Source organism: Cnephaeus nilssonii (genome assembly GCF_951640355.1).
Source record: "Cnephaeus nilssonii genome assembly, chromosome: 3".
NCBI lineage: Eukaryota > Metazoa > Chordata > Mammalia > Chiroptera > Vespertilionidae > Cnephaeus > Cnephaeus nilssonii.
This window is the reverse complement of record NC_137074.1, coordinates 12,011,763-12,035,446: the sequence shown is the minus strand read 5'-3', so window position 1 is coordinate 12,035,446 and position 23,684 is coordinate 12,011,763. Positions and strand designations below refer to the sequence as shown.

The 23,684-nt window shown below is 41.2% G+C and overlaps 1 protein-coding gene across 1 annotated transcript; it reads right to left on the bottom strand.

Moving 5' to 3' along the window:
- Window positions 1-463: 463 nt before the first annotated feature.
- MRPL39 (mitochondrial ribosomal protein L39) lies at window positions 464-16,734 on the bottom strand. Its single transcript, XM_079767178.1, has 10 exons — window positions 16,588-16,734; window positions 15,608-15,814; window positions 13,353-13,492; window positions 11,175-11,274; window positions 9,091-9,158; window positions 8,072-8,184; window positions 5,970-6,035; window positions 4,946-5,099; window positions 4,140-4,187; window positions 464-609 (listed from the first exon to the last, which is right to left on the bottom strand). The coding sequence occupies exons 1-10, from the start codon at window positions 16,649-16,651 to the stop codon at window positions 562-564; spliced, it is 1,008 nt and encodes a 335-aa protein (XP_079623304.1). The 5' UTR covers window positions 16,652-16,734; the 3' UTR covers window positions 464-561.
- Between the last annotated feature and the right edge of the window lie 6,950 nt (window positions 16,735-23,684).

The following is a 23,684-nucleotide window of genomic DNA, read 5'->3' as shown; positions in this document are numbered from 1 at the left end:
ACGCTCAACACAGGAGCTGCTGAGTGACAACAACTTTGCAGAGTGCCCTCTCGCACTCCGGGACCCCTCGGGGGATGTCGGACAGCTGATTTCGGCCCAATCCCCTCAGGCCAGGCCGAGGATCCTGCTCACTCCGCAGACTCTTTGAGCCCCAGAGACACCCCAGGTGTGGCCGGCTGGGGAGGGACAGTGGGAGGTTGGCTCCAGGGCATGTCTGGCCCATCTCACCCAGTCCCACCCCACAGGCCACCTTCTAATTAATTTCCTTTCAATGTGCACGAATCCATGCACCGGGCCTCTAGTATATTTATACATGTAGAAAGAAACTAAAAGGAGAAAATAGGCCAGAGTGTTACATCTGGGGACTGAAGGGACAGGTTATTTCTGTGTGAAATTTTTATTGTGAACAATATGAGCTGTTTTATCCTTTAGGGAAAGAAAAAAGCAAACATCAGTATAAATCTTAGGGAGAAAAATAGGTGATCTTTATGAGCACACACAAATATTACATAAAAAACTTTTATCTTAATTTACTATACATGTTTAAATTTTAGGAAGCTACTAGGTAGATGCACTTTCATCTGCAGGTTTAGTTTGATCTTCAGTTACCTGTAAAAACATAAAATAGCTTTACTTTTCCAATAAGCAGTTTTCATTTTATCCTTTACCCACCATTTAAAATCATTCCATAGTCCTCTTACAATGACCTTTGCCTGTCTCCTTCAATAGTAATTATTACTGAAAGTTAAGTAGAAAGAGAAGAAAACTTATAAGGCCAAGTTCTCAATATAAATGATGAAGTAAAGCACAACTCCATTAAAAATATAACCATATAACCTGAGGCTATAGCTAGACTTCTCCAGTTTGTCATTTTATTTTTCATCTATAAAATGAGTCATTAGAAATATATATATTATACATATATACATACACACACATACATATATATATATATATATATATATATATATATATATATATATATAGAGAGAGAGAGAGAGAGAGAGAGAGAGAAATAAAATGAATCATTAATGTAAGAAAAACACCAGCAGAACTGTGACAAGGTATTTTAAATCAATCTATTTTCTTGGGAGGTATAATTCTATTCTGAACATAGAATATTACAGGCTTAGTACTAATAGGTATCTGTATGTTCATACAGTAAGTCCTCACTTAATGACGTCAATAGGTTCTGCGACCTTACATCAAACTACGCATAAAGAAACCAATTATACTGTAGGCTAACTGATACAAACAACAGTTAAGTTTCTATAGCATCTTATCTTTATAACAGAACGTTAAAATGAAGGAAACAACCTGCTGTATATTTACTCTATGTCACTCAGACACATCAATCAAACAGGACTAATCTATTCCTTATCACCCAAAAACCTGCTCACCTCCTGCATTAACTATTTCAATGAAGGCTCTACCCAGTTACCCATGCTGGGCATTGGAGAATCCAGTTCTCTTACCTGATAGTCAATCAACAGTCCTACTAACTCTGCCTTAGTAACTTTCACAGCCATTCTCGCTGCCGTGCCTGAACTTTAGAACCTCATCATCTTCTATCTCCCTAAGAAGAGTGCTGACTTAAGTTGCAGCTACTTTCCACACCACCCCCAGAATGAGCTTTTAAATGAATCATCAGGAATAGCTGCCAATAGGTCACTTCCTGTTAAAATTCTCATGACCCCAATCACCTTCAGGAGGGGGATGCAAAAGCTAAGTCACCTTTAGGAGAGGAATGCAAATTCTAAATCGGGGAAGATGAGCCCTTGATACACTGTTTCAAAAAATTTCTTTGGACTCATCACCCACTCTACATGTGACTGTACATTCGGATTCCTCTTACATTCACCATGCTCTCCTTACCTCCATGCCTCTATACAAGTATCACCCCCAATGCATCCCCCAGCAAATTACCTGTCTGGCCCACTTTCATTCATCCTTTAAAACCAGCTTAAGAGACTCTGATTGCTGGGAACCCTCCTTAACCAACCCCCCAGCTTGGTTTGGGTTCCACTCCTCTGTGGGAGTCCCATAGGTACACCTGAACTGTCTGCTTATGTCTAGTTACTGCATTAAAGTAACTTCCTTGGAGAAAGTGAATTGATTGTATTCATTTTTGTATGCACAGGTCCTGCCATAAAACACTCAGTAAGTGCATGTTAGCTGAATCAATGAAACATGTTTAACCTTGTAGGGAGCAAGCAGCTCTAGGGTCAAGCCTCGGGCTGACCTGTGGCAGGGCCACAAACAAGTCCTAGCCTTGAGGGCAGAGCTCTCCTAGCATAATTAAGCCTGACCTTGTAGCCCTTCCTAATTCCTTCCTAATAGCTAATGGGCTGTGGGAGGTGCAGCAAGTGTTGGCAAAACAAGAACATTTGTATACATGTTAATCTACCCTGTTTTAATCAGACTATAAAATAAAGCATTGGCTTGCAGGCTGGGTCTTTTGTGTCCTCATCCAGGCTTGGGAGATCCACCGAGCCCCAGCTGTATTCTCTTGTCTGTCTTTTCTTCAATCCTTCACCACCCCTCCTCAGGTTCACCCTTGGCCATGCTGGCACGGCACATAACCTACTCTTTTTAGACAAGCAAAATGGACAGAAGAAACCTGAACCAGAATAAATGTTTCTACTAGTCTAGGTTCCTAGGTCTGGTATTTTTATGCATTTTTCCTTGCTTTAAAGTATTCAGTTATTATCCCTTCTTGAGTTTCCCTTAATTTACACTCATTCCTTCTCTTTCCTTCATCTAAAATGATCATTGTAACCAACCAAAGAGACAAAGTTATTCCATCCATTCAAATATACTCTCTCATCAAAATTACATAAATTGCCGAAACCGGTTTGGCTCAGTGGATAGAGCGTCGGCCTGCGGACTGAAAGGTCCCAGGTTCGATTCCGGTCAAGGGCATGTACCTTGGTTTCAGGCACATCCCCAGTAGGGGGTGTGCAGGAGGCAGCTGATCGATGTTTCTCTCTCATCGATGTTTCTAACTCTCTATCCCTCTCCCTTCCTCTCTGTAAAAAATCAATAAAATATATTTTAAAAAATTACATAAATTTTACACAAAATCATTGTGACTAACAGTAAGTTCTATCTATAAATTTATTAATAAAAACTAAGTATAAACATCACCATAAAAATAATCAACAATTATTGGGTAAGCCCCTGTATGTCAAATGTTGGGCTCAAAATTTGGGATTATACATACATAACAAGCCCTGAATGCATTAACAGACTGAGTGTAAATGCACAAGCAAAAACAAGCAGAAAACAACATGAGGAGGTATATAATCATGCCGAAATTGTACAAATGGATATTTGGTAAGCAAGTACTCTGAGAACATTTCATGGAGAAGGTGAGACTTGGATGAGGTATTGAAGAGTGAGTAGGATGTAAATAGACAAAAAGAGAGTGGGAATGAAATCCAGATGGAAGAACAGTGGGGAAGAAATGAATAAACTTGAAGACAAGTTTGATGTGTGCTGATTAGTATGTTTGCAAGCTTGATGGAAAATTAGGGGAACTAGGAAAGGCTTCATGCAATGCGGCTGGATTACACGGGACAGCTATCAGAGAATTTAAGTAAAATATCAATGCTTAACCTATGAAAGGGTGAATAGGGATAGTAATGGTCAAGAAAAATCATCATTCCTACTTATGAAATCTAAATGGTAATGACAGCATAAACTACAAAAACACAAGTAATTAAATTTGTTTTTTCAGGACATTTGCACATTTAATGTCAATAGTCAATACAGCTTTAAAATACATCTGACAAATCTTAATCCTTAATGTTCATTAGGTATACAAAAATATTACTGTAAGACCCAATTAACACCATTACAACCTTTAAGAACTATTACTACTATATAGAATATTCTTATTTCTCTTCAAGTTCTATAGTATCATTTCCATAATATTAATAAACAAACTCAAAAGAGGATCACAAAGTACAATTTTTTTCTTGCCAAAATACTGCTGGGTAAACAACCACAAAACTGCTTTAGCTACTGAGACAACTAATTAATTTTTTCTTTCTTTCTCTTTCTTTTTTTGTTGTTGTTGCTTAATTTCAATAAATGTCTTTGTAGAAGAGTACTCACTGGCTGTCAAAAACACTTACCAATTTCCGAGACCTTTCCAACAGCTTAGTCCATATCGTAAAATGTGCCTTGAAAAGAAAAGATTTACTATGAAAAATAAATCAGTAAAGTTAAAATAAAAGGGGCTGAGTCTTTATATATATACTAGAAGCCCGGTGCACGAAATTCGTGCACGGCGGGGGGTTGTCCCTCAGCCCAGCCTGTACCCTCTCCAATCTGGGACTCCTGGAGGGATGTCCGACTGCCCGTTTAGGCCCGATCCCTCTCACAATTCAGGACTGCTGGCTCCCAACTGTTCACCTGCCTGCCTTCCTGATTGCCCCTAACCGCTTTGCCTGCCAGCCTGATCACTCCCTAACCACTCCCCTGCCAGCCTATTTGCCCCTAACTGTCCTCCCCTGCAGGCCTAGTCACCCCTAACTGCCCTCCCCTGCAGGCCTGATCACCCCTAACTGCCCTCCCCTGTAAGCCTGGTCCCCCCCAATTGCTCTCCCCTGCAGGCCTGGGTCCCCCCCAACTGCCCTTACCTGCAGGCCCAGTCACCCCCCAACTTCCCTCCTCTGCCAGCCTGGTCACCCCCAACTTCCCTCCCCTGCAGGCTTGATCACCCCCAACTGCCCTCCCTTGCAGGCCTGGTCCCTCTCAACTGCCCTCCCCTGCTGGCCATCTTGTGTCCACATGGGGGCAGCCATCTTGTGTGTTGGAGTGATGGTCAATCTGCATATTACTTTTATTAGATAGGATCGAGACAATAAAAAAAAAAAAATTAAGACCAGAATTACAGCCATACCCAAATTGGATGACCTGAAACTTTCACTTTACTTACTCTTAAGTGAACAGGTAAAGAGAGACCCTGGAATCTTCGTACAAGACTTGACCCGGTGGCCTGCAGATTGTGAACCGCTGACACTTCAAACTGGGAACAAATACTTGTTCTTGGAATAAGAGGGCCTTCGGTCACATCAATGAAGTCACCAAATCTGATTTGATTTTAAAAATAAACAAATAAAACCTCAAAATCAAATGATTTACAATACATTGGGGGGGGGGGGGGGGGGGAATCTATCCATTCTCTTCATTGCTACGTCCCTAACCAAGAGCATTCTACATGTCTCGATTCAGTCTCCAATGGCCATGACATAAAAATCTCAAGTGAAGAAGCTAAACTTAAAGTTAAGTGAAACTTCTCCTAGATTAGCATTGATATAACTAGAGATTTTTAAGATCACTAAGCACATCATGCTATCAAGTGGATCCAATGTCTAAAACGGACAGCTTACAAGCTTACAACTCACTGCAGCAGAGTTTAGAATTCAGTATATAGGACAGAAACAAAGGAGTTTTCTAGAGAAAAAAGTTAAGTCCAAATCAAGAAAACATGAGGTTGAGTAAACAGTCGCTGACCATGAAATGAGTTTGCATAATGTGTTGTCTTACCTCTCTCATCCCCAAGTCGGAAAGCACATTCCAGTTTAACTTACTTATATATATTATAAGTGTAACTAATTAATCAGATTATCATGTGCAATTCATAATTATGGATATTTTGCTCAACTTCAAAATTATCTCTTAAAAATTACATTTTTAACAATGATTTTCAACCCTTGAGATACAGAAATAAAAATAACAATAAAATGAGGAACAGAAACCACAGCTGTTTCTGAAAATAATTTAAAACTCCCAATTACTACTATATCTAAACAACAAACAAAGCAATAAAATAAGGTAATGAGAGTAACAAAACAGGATACAAGTTCATCTTTTTTAGTTGTATACTACATTCAGGTAGCAATAAAGCTAAACCTTACTGTAAAATTAGCATAGCAGCCAATTTTTCTATTTTTACTTACCTGTGCAGCTTGACTATTCTCTCAGGATTCTGAGATGCTTTCTCTTCTATGAGATCTACTTTATACCTGAGAAGCAGCAAGAAAAATATTTTAATTATTAAAATACAAAAAGGAGCCCAGCCAGCGTGGCTCAGTGATTGAACCAGAAGATCAAGGGTTTGATTCCTGGTCAGGGCACATGCCCAGGTTGCAGCCTCGATCCCCAGTGATCAATGATTCTCTCTCATCATTTATGTTTCTCTTTCTCTTCCTCCCACTTCCTCTCTAAAATCAATAAAAATATTTTAAAAAAAAAATACAAAAAGGAGTTTAAAGAAACCCTTTCTCGTCCTCCTCAGCCAATTTTTGAAAGAACGGTTTACATTTAGGATGGTTTACAGTCCACTTACTGCCACACTCCTTCTGCCAGAGTCCCAAGCATTACTGAGGGAGCCAATTCCCTTGCATACTTATACCTCCCAACCCACCTCAAAGAGATGCTCCTGTCCTCTGGGAGCCAAAGCCAAGCCCGATCACTGACACATGAACCACTCAAAACTCTTCTGATCTCTCAAACTTACCCCAAAACCATCTCCTCCCTCCCTCCCTCCCTCACACATTCAGTTAAGTTACCAAAGTCCTGCACGCCTCTGCTAGATTCTGGCAGCTGAGTACGGGAAAGGCAAATCCTAGTGTACGTGGCATAAAAGCCTACAGTGCTGTCCACTAAGGTAGCTATGGAACACTTACATGTAATCAGTCCTAACTGAAATGTGCCTCAGTGTAAAATACATACCAGGTTCTGGAGACTTAGTATGAGAAGGAGAATATAAAATACCATTGCCATTTTTAATGTGGAAATAGCATTTTAAATATAGTTTAAATAAAATTTATGATCAACTTCACCTTTTTTAACTTTTTTTTAATGTAGCCTCTAGAAAATTTAAAGATAGCTCACATTATATTTCTCTCTCTCTCTCTCTCTCTCTCTCTATATATATATATATATATATATATATATATATATATTATTGATTTCAGAGAGGGAGAGGGGGAGAGATATAGAAACATCAATGATGAGAGAGAATCATTGATTGGCTGCCTCCTGCACACCCCCAGCTGGGGATCGAGACCACAACCCAGGCATGTGCCCTTGACTGGAATAGAACCTGGGACCCTTCAGTCCACAGGCCGATGCTCTTATCCACTGAGCCAAACCAACTAGGGCAGCTCACATTTTATTTCTATTGGGTAGCATGACCCTAGAATTTTGGCATGGTGATCTGATATATTCTGATAATCCAAGGAATTTCTTATAGAATCAATGGTGTTTTGGTTCTATAGTACTATTTTTACTCTCATTCAGTTAAAATAGTGTATTAGTACTGGTTTCTAAATACACTGGTTCCAGAATATGCTAGAAAATAATGCTTTTAAAAAAAGAGTTCCACAGGTTAATACATTTGAAAATTATTGTTTTCTATATCCACTTTGGGAGGGTTTACAGTAAATTTTTTTATACCACCATCCTCTGAATTCAGTATGTTTTTCAGCATATTAACTAATGTCTTATGAAGAATACTCCTGTGGCATATCACTTTGAAAAATGCCAAGCCAGAGTATCAATTAGGGAGGTTTTCATGACTATTATAAGCTCAATTTTTTTTATTTTTTCCAACAAAATTTGCTTTGATTTATACTTTTTTTCCTGAATTTTTATATTCAGCTTTTAAGAATATAAAAAATATATATTTTTTAATCCTCACCCGAGGATATTTTTCATTTATTTTCAGGGACAGTGGAAGGAAGGAGAGGGGGAGGGGGAGGGGGAGGGGAGAGGGAGGGGGAGGGGGAGGGGGAGGGGGGAAGGGGGAGGGGGAGGGGGAGGGAGAAATATCAATGTGAGAGAGACATATCATTTAGTTGCCTTCCACTTTCACCCCAACCAGAGCTGGGACTTGACTGGGAATCGAACCATCAACCCTGCAGTGCACAGGCCAATGCTCTAATTGTTGAACCACACCGGCCAAGGCAAGAACATAAAAATTCTTAAGAACTGAATTTTCTTCATTACATATAACTTTGGGAGGTTTAATTTCACTTTAAAGGAAGCCAACACGTACCTGTTGTGTTGAAATATTTCTAATGCTACTTTTGCATCAACTTCCAGAGTTTCAAATGGGAGGTCTTTATAAATTAAAGTATTAGCATCTTTTGTGAAAGAATGTAGGTTCTCCTTAAAAATGAAAAGTATTAACATTTGTAACAATTTCCTTAAAAGTATTTCAACATAAAGCAAGTTAACTAAATTATATGTTTAATATTGTAAATCCAACTAATACAAAAGCAAACCAAATCTGTCAGGAAAGGAAGTTATTAATTTGCAATAATTAAGTATTTGGATCATGAAATATAGGGCTAGCAATTTCTCCCAACTCTACAAATTATAAAACTTGAAACTTATTTTTAATTAAGATATCAGCCTGTATTAATAATTATTAAAGATAATCCTATAAGAAATTTTAATAACAATTTCATTCAAATGAAATAACCTCATACTTACTACAATGATATAACAAGTAGGAATGCTAGTAAATAGTAAGATATAAAAGTCTGTTTACACTATGAGTAAAATTAAGCTTTTTAAATGCATATGGAAAAATTGTTTATGTGATTCAGAAAGTTTCACTAGGAAATGTAATGCCATCGTTAGCCCTGTGTAAAATATACCAGACTGTACTGTGGGCATCCAAGTTTAAGGCTCTAGCCCCCCCCCCCCCCCCCACCACCACCACCACCACATCAACCAAGAGAGTTAATCTTCTATATTTTATATTCTGGTCATCTTGAAAACCAATATTTTAAGGAGCAGCAGAAACAGTACAAGAAAGACAGCATTATAAGCAAAGGTCAAGCAGAACATAAAGGTTCCATACAACTGACCATGCTGTTGTGAGTGCCTTCGTTCATATGTCTCTATCTTAAATACACTGAAATAGCAATAACATTAGATAGATAGATGATAGATTCATTCCTTTAAATACCCTCAATTTGCAGTACCATTCGACAATACTAACATAGGAATCATTCTACCAAAGAAAAGCATGGACTCTAAAATTAATACTCTAAAGGGTATACTTACTTTTGTTGGCATCCACTCATCAAGCCTCTTATCCAAAACTACATCATAGCAGAAAGCTCCAGCGATTACTGTAAAACCAACCAAAACAAAAGCAAAGTCAGATCTGTTAGGGTATAAAGTTTCCAATTTGCAACAACTGAATATTTTAACCATAAAATGAAGGGTTAGCAATCTCTCCCAACTCTACAAATTATAAAAATGTTACCAGTACCCCAGGTGCTTGCCAGAGTTCTACCAACTTTCCCCCATCCAGAAAATTAACTAGTTTGTACTTAAAATCATTTATTGAGATTTTCAAATATTTTTGTTTGTACATACTTATACATTTTAAAAATGTGATCCTAGTACACATACTATTGCAAAATCCTAGTTTTATCAAAATTACAAAAAATATAAACTCTTTCATCTCCCCAAAATGATGGCTCTCTCCAAAGTTGTGGCCATTTCTGGTGACATAGTACAACCTAAGCTGTACTGTAGCTTTCTCCAGAAGTCTATTTATACTCCCATTTTGTCATCCTCCACACGTTCAACTTGGAAATAAATGCTTCAAGTGGTAAGAAATAAACACAGAGACAATTAAATTACATGAAATTCACATTCAAGAGAAACATTCTCCTCTAATTCTATTACATTAATTATTGACTTTCATAATTAAATAGGATGGATTTTGTTGCCCATAATAAATGGAATGTAGGTATGATGGTAATTTATACTAGATAAAAATTATACTAGATGTACCAGTTAATAATGCAGATTTTTTCAATAGATGGAGTTACACATATGTTGATATATATGCGATTTGATATGTATGCTATTTTCTTATATTGACAACAAGCTTCAAAACTTCATATGTCAAATTTGCTGAAGGTGTTAACATCATAGACATTTTTACACTTAAAAATGTCGAATTTCATGCCAAAAGAAGAGCATTTGCGGAAAGTTTTAATTCATTACTTTATTTTGAAGAAAAAGTTATTGTATACTTCGGGAAGCTTATGGTGCACATGCTCCATCTCAAGATACTTGTGAACGCTGGTTTAAACACTTTAAAAGTGATGATTTCGATGTGAAAGACAAAGAACGTCCAGGTCAACCGAAAAAGTTTGAAGACCAACAATTACAAGCATTACTGGATGAAGATGCTTGTCAAACTCAAAAACAATTGAAGATTAAACGCTGCTCAGCAAACAATTTCCAATCATTTACAAGCAATGGGAAAGATTTTAAAGGAAGGAAAGTGGGTGCCACATCAACTGAACGAAAGACAAATGGAAAACCAAAAAGTCATCAGTAAAATGTTGCTTCAACGAAATGAAAGAACGTCTTTTTTTCATCAAATTGTGACTGGCGATGAAAAGTGGATTTATTTTGAGAATCCAAAATGCACAGAATCATGGGTTGATCCAGGTCAACCATCACCATTGACTGCAAGGCCAAATCACTTTGGAAAGAAGACAATGCTCTGCATTTGGTGGGATTAGGAAGATGTGGTGTATTATGAGTTTCTAAAACCAAGTGAAACCGTTAATACTGATTGCTACTGACAACAAATAATCAATTTGAACCACTCTTTGATCGTGAAACGACCAGAACGTGCCAGAAGACATGGCAAAGTAATTTTGCTTCATGATAATGCACCATCACACACTTCAAAACCAGTTAAAGACATGTGAAAAGATCTTGCCTGGGAAGTATTGACCCACCCGCCGTATTCACCAGACCTTGCTCCTTCAGATTACCACTTGTTCCGATGGATGGCACATGCACTTTCTGAGCAGCACTTCAAAACATACGAAGAAGTGGAAAATTGGGTCTCTGAATGGTTTGCCTCAAAATAAGAAAAGTTCTATTGGGACAGTATCCACAAATTACCTGAAAGATGGGGAAAATGTGTAGCTAATGATGGACATTACTTTGAATAAAGCACTTTTGATGTTCCTCTTGAAATTATCGTGTTTTCTTTGATTACAAAATCCGCCATTATTAACCAGTACACCTAGTAAATGAACTCTATACAACAGCAAAGATAGGTACCAAAATATTCAAAGATTACAAAAAGTATATTTAAATGTGTACATTACCAGGCACTTCTGGAGCTCTGACCAAACTGACCAAGTATTCGTCTTTGAACGCCCTCTCTATCACACAGCCCATCATCATGGCACAAGACCGCCAATAAGCCTAGAAAAATAAATGTACAAAGATTCAGAGATCTATTCAACATTAACATTTAGGTTGACTTTTGACTTAGGAAACATTTCTCAAATATCTGTCCATCCTCAGCACGTAGCAATAATGACCATCAGTCCATAACATTATCTATGCCAAGCTAAAACCACAGAAGAATGAAACACCAACTTCATGTTGTTAGCAATGTTTCTGTGCAATTATCAGACACTATGTTTATCAACCAACAGTTTTATTATCTGGTAGTAACTTTACTTTTCACCCAGGATAAAGTTAACTTGTTAATAAACATATGCTAAAGTAAAATAAATATATTAACATATACCTGTCTATAACATATATAAATATGGAGGGAAAACTCAACTTTCTAGTATTATTTATTATTCCTATCCTATACCTAACATCATGTACATCACTCACATTAAACATATTTATAGCAAAGCAACCTCCTTTTCCCAGCACTCTTTGATCCAGACATCCTCATAGAGTACAATGCAATGACCTTGTCAGAGTCGTAGAGAAGCATGAGTCCTGCACATCTGCCCACCTTATGCCCCATACAAGCACTACTATAGCTGAGCACTGACTTTTACCAGCCCTTTTCCACATCTGAGGACAAGAGTGCGGCTCACCTGGCTGTGTGGCAGACTGCTCCCGAATGTATTCTACAGAACCACATTGCATACACTAAGATTAAGTATAAACACGGTCCTTGAAGGCCAAGTAGCAAAATGTACTTCTTCATCTATGCTACATAAATGTTTGTAATGTCTGATGGACTCCAGAGATAGAATGCCTAGGTTCAAATCCAGGCTCACCACTTCCTAAACTGGCAACCTTGGTCAAGCTAGTGAACTTCTCTTTGTCTCAGTTTATTTGTCTGAAAAATAGGGATAACAGCACCTATTTTTACAGGATTTTTATGAGGATTAAATGAGTTAATACCTATAAATCATCTAAGACAGTACCTGATACATAATATATATTCAATGTTGGCAATTACTATTGTCTGTCATTTTCTTATTTATGTATTTCATTTCTTTTTTTTCCCAATTTTTTTATTAAGCTATTATATGTGTACATATCTTACCATTGCCCCCCACCCCCACCCCACTCCCATTATGTATTTCATTTCGATAAATATTATTAAGTACCTACTACATGCCAGTTAAGGACAGAGTCCCATAGGGACATGATCCCTGTCTTCACAGAGCCAAATTACATTTAATATTGTAGCTAGAATTTAAATTAAAATATTATACCTAGAGACATTAACCAAGTGTTGTGAGATTCTATGAGAAAGAGATTAATTCCAGCAAGAAGAAACTAAGGAGGTTCTACAAAGCAGGTGGCATTTTAAAAGATAAACAGGATTTTAATTGGGAGGAAAGAAAATACTCAGAGTTGAAGGAAGAGCTTCAACAAAGGCAAGTAGGATAGCACAGGATAAATTATGACCAAGTCCTCTAATGTAGCCGGAGCAAAGAGGAAGTGGAAAGACGCAGTGGGAGGTGAGGCTCAAAGGTAGGCTGAGGTCAGATCACACAGGTCAGTTCCTGGAAAGTCATGTGAACAGTTATGTATGCAAGTTCTTTAGTGGTAAGTGACATGAACCTTAGTCATGTTACTTAATAAAACTCTTATAGGACTATTAAGAAGGCTTTAGTATTAAAAAAAAAAAAAAAGTGGGGGGGGGGGGGGAGGCAGAGAGTTAAAAAGTTCTTGAAATAATCCAGAGAAGATGGTCAAAGATTGTATTCCAACAGTAGCATGGAAATGAAATCACTCACTATATAGAGGGTGATCAGTAAGTGCCAACTGAACAAAGACATAAATGTAAAAGGCATGCCATATCATTTCCACAAATCAAAATACAGAGAAATGGATGCTACTGGTATTATCTAAACTATGACAATGCCTAATCTAACAAGTAAAACACAATCTAGTACAGGACATTTGACCTTGGCTATATTTGCACATTTCATATTCCACAGAAAATAGATTTTCCTAAAAAGGAGAAGAAAAACACTGTGTGTGAAGGAGGGGAAAAGAGAATATGGAAACAGAAATACCTTATTAACTTCTCCTGGATCACGATCTTTGAAAGTAAGAAACTGAATTTCACAGGGCTTGGTCAAAGGCTTATACATGTCCCACGGCTGTCCGTCAACAAGAGCCAGAATGGACTTCTTGCAGTACCACTCACTTAAATCTAGAAATTTAAAATAGATTTAAGGTTAAAATCTAACAAAACTCAAAGTGAGAAACTACATGTTTAAGTGCTACATTATGAAATAAAACAATAAAAGGCAAGATTCTGCAAGTTGTCTTTTTTTTTTGGGGGGGGGACATAAAAGTATTATATATTACATCTGTAACCAATAAAAAAATACTACCCAACCCACCCAATATATTGCTGCTTATTAACAAAAGTATCCAAACCATTTACAAAACTCATTAAGGCTGAGTCAAGTTTGAAATTAACTTGTCAATCATTAATTAATAAAACAATTTTCCAAGAGCTACACTGAAATATTCAGAGAGCAGCAGCATGGATACATTCGGATATATGCACACACAACTTAGAAGGAAAAACGTATAACTATACTTTCACAGTAAATCTGTTCTAGGTGTGTTTGGCGTCTTGCTCCCAAACTCTCTCTTACTTCCCTAATTAGATGGTTTTCGAGTACATAGCTACTCAAAACAGTGGTCACACTACAGGGTCTAAATTATCATCCACTACATCAATGCCATAAAGGCAGGGATCGTGTCTATTCTTGCTCACTCATCAGCATGTCCAGAGCCTAGCACCAGGCCTGAAATGTACAGGTACTCAGCAGAACTTCACTGACGGACAGAAGGTATGAATGACAAGCAAGCCTCAGGGCAGGGGTCATGCTGAGTGTGGTTCAGAAGCTTCATTCATCTCTACTCGATGTGAATAAAGCTCCTTAAGGGCCTGGGCTTCTCATATCCTCCTCTGTAAATCCGAACACCTATCAGATAGCAGAGGGTCAATAAATGCTCGAAAAACAAATAAGTAAACCATTATCATAAACACTAATTCAAATGCCAGAGTAAACAAACACTGAGAGTGTAAACTGTATGGGCCAACTTAAGCTGATAACTAAAGTCACTTAAATGGAGTCATTACCGAATTTTTCCAAAAGTTTGAACAATGAAGCTAGTCATCTACATGAGTGAGAACATGGGTGTATAACTATTTGGGGTGGGGGCATTCTACATTAAAATACTACCAGTTCTACCAAAGCCACTATACAAGCATTCTGATCAAAAATAAAAACACAGCGGTCCCGTTCCCTTCGTTGTCACACCACATCACACACACAAACATGTTTACCCCAATCACATCCACCACAAGTGCATTTCCACGCCCACATTTACCACATACATGCAAATGTACACAAAAACACAGCACACAAAGAGGCAAGTGGTAAGGAGATCATTTAAGTTAGCTTCTGAGGACTAGGAAGGAAAAGAAGCCAAACTAGCTGGTCACTGCAGCCAGGGGAGTCCCTTTACCCCAAATGCTTTACTGAGACCCTCATGGTGACTGAGGGCCGCCTAAAAGGGACAAGCTAGCCTGACCAGTGTGCCTCGGTGGTTGAGCGCCAACCTATGAACCAGGTGGTCACGGTTCAATCCTCAGTCAGGGCACATGCCCTGGTGTCGGGCTTGATCCCCAGTGTGGGGCGTGCAGGAGGCAGCCATCAATGAACCTCTCTCATCATTGATGTTTCTCTCTCTCTAACCCCACCCTTCTCCCTTCCTCTCTGATATCAATACAATTTAAATACATAAATAAATAAAAATAAAAGGGACAAGCTAGCCCAACCAGTGTGGCTCGGTGGTTGGGCGTCAACCTATGAATCAGGAGGTCAGGTGTCGGGCTTGATCCCCAGTGTGGGGTGTGCAGGAGGCAGCCGATCAATGAACCTCTCTCATCATTGATGTTTCTATCTCTCTGTCCCACCCACCCTTCTCCCTTCCTCTCTGAAATCCATAAAATTTAAATACATAAATAAAAATAAAAGGGGCAAGCTAATAGTAACCATGTTTTCAGGTCCGCCCTCTTCTACCCTAGACTTAGCCAGATCCAAACCAATACTAGCACCATCTGGGCATGATAGGACCAACCTTTGGAGACCCACAGTACCCCCAGGAGCTGGAGCCACAGTGAGCGGACAGCAAGGTGCCAGAGGGGAGGAGACCTTCCCGGGACCTTCAGAGAGCAGCCACCGCATCCGCTCCCCGCCCAGCTTCGGTGAGAACGGGGAACACTGCGCCCTGCCTCGTTACTTACGCATGGCACAACTGTAAGGCGTGGAGACGTTTCTATTCATCACAAACGTGGTGCCGGGGTCCGTTTTCCCAACGAGTTTAACCTCGATCTTCTCGACCCGGGGAGTCAGTGACGACTGCCTGTCTTTCTCTCTATTAAAGACATCGTTCTGCATTTCTACCAGTTCGGCCGGTGACAGCTGAGAAGCTGCTGATGTTGCTATACATCCTGCGTGGAGATTACGATACAATCAGGACGCGGAAGAAAGGAATAACCCTGCGGTGCTCCCGCCTCGCCATCTTCCTACAACAAGGAAATGAACGGGACACAACGGACTGGTGCACGCCGTGGGCCCCAAATGCGTGCAGCGACCAAACGAAACCACTTTCCTGCATTCGTCCCGGGGCCGCCCTCCCGCCCGGACCCACGCCGGGACTCCGACTTGGCGCTGTCGCCGCCGGATCTGCAGGTCCCGCCGATTTCCTCGGTCCTGTTCCCGCCCGGGATTGACAATGAGGGGCCAACAGGGACCAGGAAAGGGAGCCAAAACTAGGGCCGTCGCTGGGAAGGTGAGCCAAGCGGCCGCTGTGATCAGGTCTTGGGGGGCGGCAGCAACGCTCCGGGAGCCCGGAGGCCCCACGCCAAAAGTACCCGTATCTGGGCGCGAAATGCTGAGCTTCTTTTTAAAAACTCCCAACAGCAGGGCTTGGCCAGGCGAGTCGAGTACTGCAATGGGGAACAAGGACATGGTGCACCCGGACGTGGGCTCCTTTCCAGAGGCTCCCCAAGCTCCAACAGCGACCCGCCTCCGACCTCCGCGACCCCCTGCCGCCCGGGGACCTGCACCCTCACGGCCGGAGGGGGCGGCCGCCGCAACCGGGACTTAGAGCCTCCTCCGCCTCGACCCCGCGGGGCCTCCCCGGGACCCGCCTCCGGCCCAATCTGGGCAGACCCCCATCCTCGGAGCCTCGCTGCCCGTCCCCACGGCCGCTGACACTCACTCCAGCCAGCGCCGCCCCCGGGGACGGCCCGCCAGAGCCGCGACCCCCAGAGCCCCACGGCCATCGCTTCCGTCCCGGCCGCAGGTGCCGCCGCGCGTGGGTCCTCCTGGGTCCTCCTTTCCCCCCCCGGAAACACTGAGCGCGCACTCGGGTTCCGGGGACAGTTTCGTTCCGGACCCGCGCTCGGGCTGCGCGCCGCCGTCAAGGGGGCGGGATCGCGGCTTCCCACGAGCCATCGCCTAAGGTCTGGCGCTCGTTGCAGGGGTGCGGAGGGGGACGAGGGGGTGCTGAGCCCCTCGGGCTCTGCGGGGATCGAGTGTCTGTTTTGGAGCCGCGCTGCGTGCCACACGGGTCCTCACCCTCCACCGTCTGCGGGTTCGAGCCCGGCCCACGAGCGAAGTGCTTGCTTCCCGCAAACAATATACTTCTTTTTTTTTTTAATATATTTTACAGAGAGGAAGGGAGAGGGATAGAGAGCTAGAAACATCGATGAGAGAGAAACATCGACCAGCTGCCTCCTGCACACCCCCTACTGGGGATGTGCCCGCAACCAAGGTACATGCCCTTAGACCGGAATCGAACCTGGGACCTTTCAGTCCGCAGGCCGACGCTCTATCCACTGAGCCAAACCGGTTTCGGCACAAACAATATACTTCTGGCGAGAAACGTTGGCGAATGTTTACGCTTCCGTTTACTCTTGCTTTCGTGGTCAGCCCGGCTGGCCACGCCGATGACACCTTCTAGTTCGTGGCTTAACTCTCGGTTTTGCAAGGATGGGTTTTTAGGTCGCCTGCACCGGCTCTGCGCCCGGGTCCTCCCATTTATTTAGCCGGAATGTCTCTTGTTCACTTAATAGATTTTTGAGAGTCCTTAGCTGGTTGGATTCCAGGTAAGGGCACATGCCTGGGTTGCGGGCTCGATCCCAAGTGGGAGGGGTACAGGAGGCAGTCAATCAATGGTTCTTTCATCATTGGTGTTTCTATCTCTCTCCCCCTCTCCCTTCCTCTCTGAAATTAATTTAAAAATTTTTTTTAAAAAAAAATAGGTATTTGAGTGAATGAATGAAGGAACGAATGCCCTTGCAAAAAGTTGCAGAGCAACTAATTTCGTTGTCATACCAGAGTGTTACTGCTGTTGAAGTAAGCATTCCATTGGTAAAGTGTGAAAATGCTCTTATTCAGCTCTAGCTGGTTTGGCTCATTGGGTAAGAGCATCTGCCTGGAAGCTCAAGGGTCCCAGGTTTGATTCCAGTCAAGGGCACATACATGCCCAGGGTTGTGGGCTTGATCCCCAGTAGGGGGCGTGCAGGGGGCAACCAGTCAATGATTCTCATCATTGATGATTCTCTCTCATCATTGATGTTTCTATCTCCCTTTCCCTTCCTCTGTGAAGTCAGTAAGATATGTTTTTTTCTAAAAAAAGAAATGCTTTTATTCAAAGTTGTTCAGTGCTGTGACTTTTCTCGAGGCGTGCAAATTGACAAATTCAGCCCTTGGCCTTTTCCCCCTCTGCTCTTTGACTTGCAATGGGAATATACTACCACCAGGGGGAAGCACCGAGCTAAGGAACATGTGCTATAATAAAACAGGGAACTGGGCTAAAATGGTTATAAGGCACAAACTCCAGTTATTAGATAAAAATACTAGGGATGTAATGTATAACATGGCGACTATCATTAACAGCGCTGTGTTGTATATTTGAGAGCTGCTAAGAGAGTAAGTCCTTAAAGTTCTCATTACAAGGAAGAAAAAATTTTATTACTTTATGAAGTGATGGATGTTAACTAAACTTACTGATTTTGCAACATGTACCTTAAACCTAAGCAGTGTTGCATATAACTTATAAAACTGAAATTTAAAAAAGACCCATACCTAGAGAGATCTGTCTCCATGGCCCGGAATTTATTTCACAGCTGCGCAGGGAAAGTGTAATTATCTTCACTTTTAAAGTGAGAGATGCAACTGTTTTTATCCAAATATTTGATTTTACATTTTTAAATTAGTACACATGTACTTGCTTGGAAAATAAGAAATACGTTATAAGGTACCCAGTGAAAAGTTTCTCCCCCAGCTCTTTTCCCCATTCACAAGTTCTTACCAAAACCTCCCATAGGGTGGCACCATGATTAATTTCTTGTGTACACTTGAGAGTTCTTGATGCCTCTCTCTGATAATTCACATATATACATAGAGTTAAATGGGTAAGGATTTTAATAGAGGAAATACCTGTGAGAGACAACGGGAAGGAGCCAAGTACGATGGACCGCACGGGAAAGGGAGAAGGAAGGAAGATAGAGTGGAGGCATTCTTGGAGACCTGTGCAACCTAAAGAAGATTCCTTGGGGGGAAGGGGGAGGTCTTGAGCCAAAGTCCACCATCAGAGGGGCCCCAGTGTCCCAGGAGCAGGGTGCCTTAGAATCCCACCACACTCAGTCTTCAGCTGGAAGCTGGGTGGGGGGAAGTCTGAGCAAACATGATGGGTTTCAGTTCAGCAACTGGGGCCTTTGGTCAGTCATGCTCCCTGTAAGTGAACGTCGGTGAAGCACAAATAAGCTGTATTTCAGAAATCAAATAATGGAAGAAGCACTTGCTGTGTGTTTACATTCCCTGCATAATCACACACACACACACACACACACACACACACACACACACACACACACACATCCTACGCTTCCACCTGTCCTGACAGGTGAGGATGGACTTGCTACTCCTGAGAAACGAGAGAAAGAAGCAGGTGCAACCCATGGCTTTTCTTTCCATTCATATGTAACACCCTGGGGCTTAATGGTACCTTTACTTCATTCCTTACCAGCTCCTCAGTGGGCTGAGGTGGCATGGTGTGTGTGTGTGTGTGTGTGTGTGTGTGTGTGTGCGCGCGCGCGCGCGTGTGTATGTGTTTTCAGTTTCTGGAGAAATGAAATGCAGTCAAATATAAAGATGTACACATAGTTCTCTTCTGCTACCACTCCTTAAACCATCTCTTTCCTCCTTACATCTCAAGGAGATCTTCCCAACTGTAAAGAGAACCAAGGATCCAGACCACCAAGGTATAGACTTTCTCGTGGGTAATATTTTCTCTTTCATTTTACAAAAATAAAAAGTGTGTGGAAATTGTGTTAAGAAAGTCAATTTTTGCATTTCTTACCTTCAATGACAAATAGTGTTTAGTACAATATGAGTAATTCAGTAAGTCTGAAAAATCATAAATTAAGCCACAAGTTGAAGGGATTATGGGTAGTAAGGGTCATTTGTTCCACCCCCTCGTCTACCACATAGAGAAGATGAGTTAAAAAAGACTAGTGTTTGGCTCAAGGTCATACAGAATGCTAGTGTAGCATCTGAGATAATTGGAAACACCAGGGTATGCAGAAAATGCCAGGACTCCTAAAATTGGCATCTGCTCTCTAAAATGCTCTGAATCATCCCACGCAGCAGCAGCCACACCAAATCCTTCATGTCATAGTTTTGTGAGCACTGCAAGAATTCTGCTCCCATATGCTTAGGGTTTCAAAGATGTACTAATCCCCCAAACACATGTTAATATGGATGTTCTTTGATGAAAAGGGACAGATATATTCTTCAACTTTTCCTTCACCACCACCCCCATTCTATTTCACAATGAGAAAGCCTGTTAGACCACCTACAAGCTCACTTAGGGGCTTTTAGGATGGGGGTTCATGGCTCCTGGGAGTGGGAGGAGGATTGGCTAAGGTAATGCTCTTTTGGTGAAACAAAATACTTTCCTCCAGAATCCTTCTTTCTTAATTATACATAACTTCCCCCCCCCCCCACCCCCGCTTTAAAGTCCTGAGTTTTCCTGTCATATTCCTTATCCCTTGGCTATGACACTTGCCTGTCCTCACTCCTCTCCATCCTTGAACTCCCCTGAAAACCATGCAAGCTGAGTGCTGATCGCCCAAAGCCACCTACACCCACTGACTAACTCATAAAGTGCAACATGGTGAGCGAATCAAGCCTAGGTTAGTTCCCACATCTCTTCTCCTTCTCCTTCTCCTTCTCCTTCTCCTTCTCCTTCTCCTTCTCCTTCTCCTTCTCCTTCTCCTTCTCCTTCTCCTGTTTCTGCTTCTGCTTCTTCTTCTATATTTTTATTGATTTCAGAGAGAGGAAGGTAGAGAGAGAGAGAGAGAGAGAGAGAGAGAGAGAGAGAGAGAGAGAGAAAATATCCATGATGAGAGAGAATCATTGATCAGCTGCCTCCTGCACGCCCCCTACTGGGGATTGAGCCTGCAACCCCGGCATGTGCCCTGACCAGATATCACACTGTGACCTCCTAGTCCCTAGGTGGACACTCAACCAGTGAACCACACCAGCCGGGCACATCTCTCCTTCTTAACCCCATGACTTTGTGTTATCGGAGAGCAAGCTAGGAACATTCCAGGACAAGCAGAATAGGGAAACGAAGACAGGTAGTTACACAGCAGTTTGCAGTCACCTAGTAAATCCTATCTTCCCTAAACCAAGGACACTGAAGAGTAAATGGTTTGCACTTCTCCCCAACCAGAGGGAAAATAGCTTAAATCACCCTACTCAGGGAGACAGATAACAGAAATCCAATTAGTGCCATTTGCCGACCACAGCCAAGGACAAATTAAGAGAATAAATCTCATTTGGTTCATCAGCAAAGGTTGATGAATACTCTGTAGATCCTCCCGAAGACCTACCCTAAACGCTCAGCCTTTAAAGCCCCGGAAAATGAAAGTCCCAGCATGCTTTCCCTCCAGGGAGCACATCCATGCCATTCCCTTTTCCCCATAGGCACATGCCTCCTAAGCTCCAAGGGACCCCAGGAGACTTGCAACCAGGGGAGCAATGGGCAGCGGCAGCTCGTCCTGGGCTAACCCCCAGACCCTGTCCCCAAGGCCCCCTTTTCTCTGGTTTCCCAGTGAACCAAAGCAGCCCAGCCTGGGCTCTCCTATTGTTTCTTCTATGCCCTTGTTCCAGTGTCCCAAGTGCTTTTGCTGCAGTCAGTAACTTCTTGCTTGCTTTTCTACACTTTGTCTCTCGATTGAAATCTTTCTTTCAAGATAAGAACAGAGGTTTCATCCTCATCTCAAGGGTAACATTTGGACAAGTTGAACCACAGTAACCAAAAGCTACACTTTTCATACATCTTTGAATTTGTGACTGAGGTCTAAGGTCATGACCTCTAATCTACCATCTTTCTTTCTTTCCAACAAATACCTTTCTTGTTTTATATGCAAAAGCTTTTTGAACCGGGCCTGGCATTTACCTGTTGGAGTCATTGCAGAACATGCAAATTCAAAGCCAGTAATTTTGGCTTCTTAAAATCTCATCACTTTTTGGTTCAAAGGGCTGGATTTTATCTCTAAAATTCTGTTATAAAGGCTTGTACTACACGGTTCCATATCTTCAATTAGAATGAGGTGGTGTAATTGGCTCTTCGCTGTTCACTCCTTTAGATTCCTTCTCTCTTAACTGTGTTTACATTTTTTGTTGTTTTTACATTGTAGAAGGGACATAATCTCTCTATAAAAATTCAGCCATTAAGGCCCTAGCCACTTTGGCTCAGTGGATAGAGCATCAGCCTGCGGACTGAAGGGTCCCAGGTTCAATTCTGATCCAGGGCATATATCTGGGTTATGGACTCAGTCCCCAATAAAGGGCATGCAGGAGGCAGCCTGTCAATGATTCCCTTTCATCACTAATGTTTCTCTCCTTCTCCCTTCCTCTCTGAAACCAATAAAAATATATTTTAAAAAGATTCAGACATTAGGAACATGTAGAGAATAAAGTGTGAACGTCCTGTTTTCCATTCTTGCTGCATTCTATGGCTCTAGCTAGATAGCTATATCTCAGATATTCTTATTTTTCAGTCCATTATTTAATATCTAACTGCTCCAATCTGACATGAGTCAGGTTATTCAAATAAGTCTCCACATAGAAGTGGCCAGGCAGTGAAATGTATGGACAATAAGGATAAAGCAATAAGACTCCCTGGACAATTCTCTCTGTGACAACTGTGGGAGGATTTTGATAAGTGTTGGCAGCAGGGCACTGCATGTGATGTGGAGAAGGAAACCTTGGCATTCAAACAAGCAAATGGTTTGGCAACAGTTTATGAAATTTCTGCTGTGCTGGCAAATGCCAGAGACAATTTCTCAGACTACAGAATTACTAGACATGACAGGTTTGAGAATGTTTCACAATTGTCATCAAAGTAAGTCATCCTTCAAAATTAGAAAGTATTGAACTCTTAGAATAATTGTCACTATTTTTAAAAAGTTTATGAATTTAATTTGTTCATACCAAATGTTGCCTGGCCGTAAAAATCAGAGGCGAAATAAAGGCATCCAAGTAAAATTATAAGGCAGTACTACTGGTGGGTTTCTATTGAATTATTAGATCTTCTTCAGGCCAGAGTTAACCCCCATTTCTTCCTAAATGTATAGCTATAAATGCCTACATTAAAAAATGTATCAAATCAATAGCTAACTTCACTCATTAAGGAACTAGAATAAGGAGAACAAAATAAACCCAAAATTAGCATAAGAAAGAAAATAATACACCCTAGCTGGTTTTGCTTAGTGGATAGAGCATCGGCCTGCAGACTGAAGGGTCCCAGGTTCGATTCTGGTCAAGGGCACATGCCCGGGTTTCGGGCTTGGTCCCCAATGGGGGCTGTGCAAGAGGCAGCTGATCAGTGATTCTCTCTCATCATTGGTGTTTCTATCTCTCCCTTCCTTTCCCTTTCTCTCTGAAATCAATAAAAATATATATTTTTAAAAACAAAGGAAATAATAATGATTAGAGCAGAAATCAATGAAATAGAGAAAATCATGAAACCAAAAGCTGTTTCTTTGAAAATATAAACAAAATTGACAAATATTTAGGAAGACTGACTGTCCCCAACTCCATAAAAAAGAGAGAGAGAGAGAGAAAAAAAAAACATAAATCACTAAAATCAGGAATGAAAAAAAAAAACACACCACACTTTTCCAAACTTACAGAAATAAAAGTGATTATAAGGAAAACAATGAACAACTGTATACCAACAAATTAGGTAACTTGGATGAAATGGGAAATTCCTAGAAAGACACAAACTACCAAAACTGA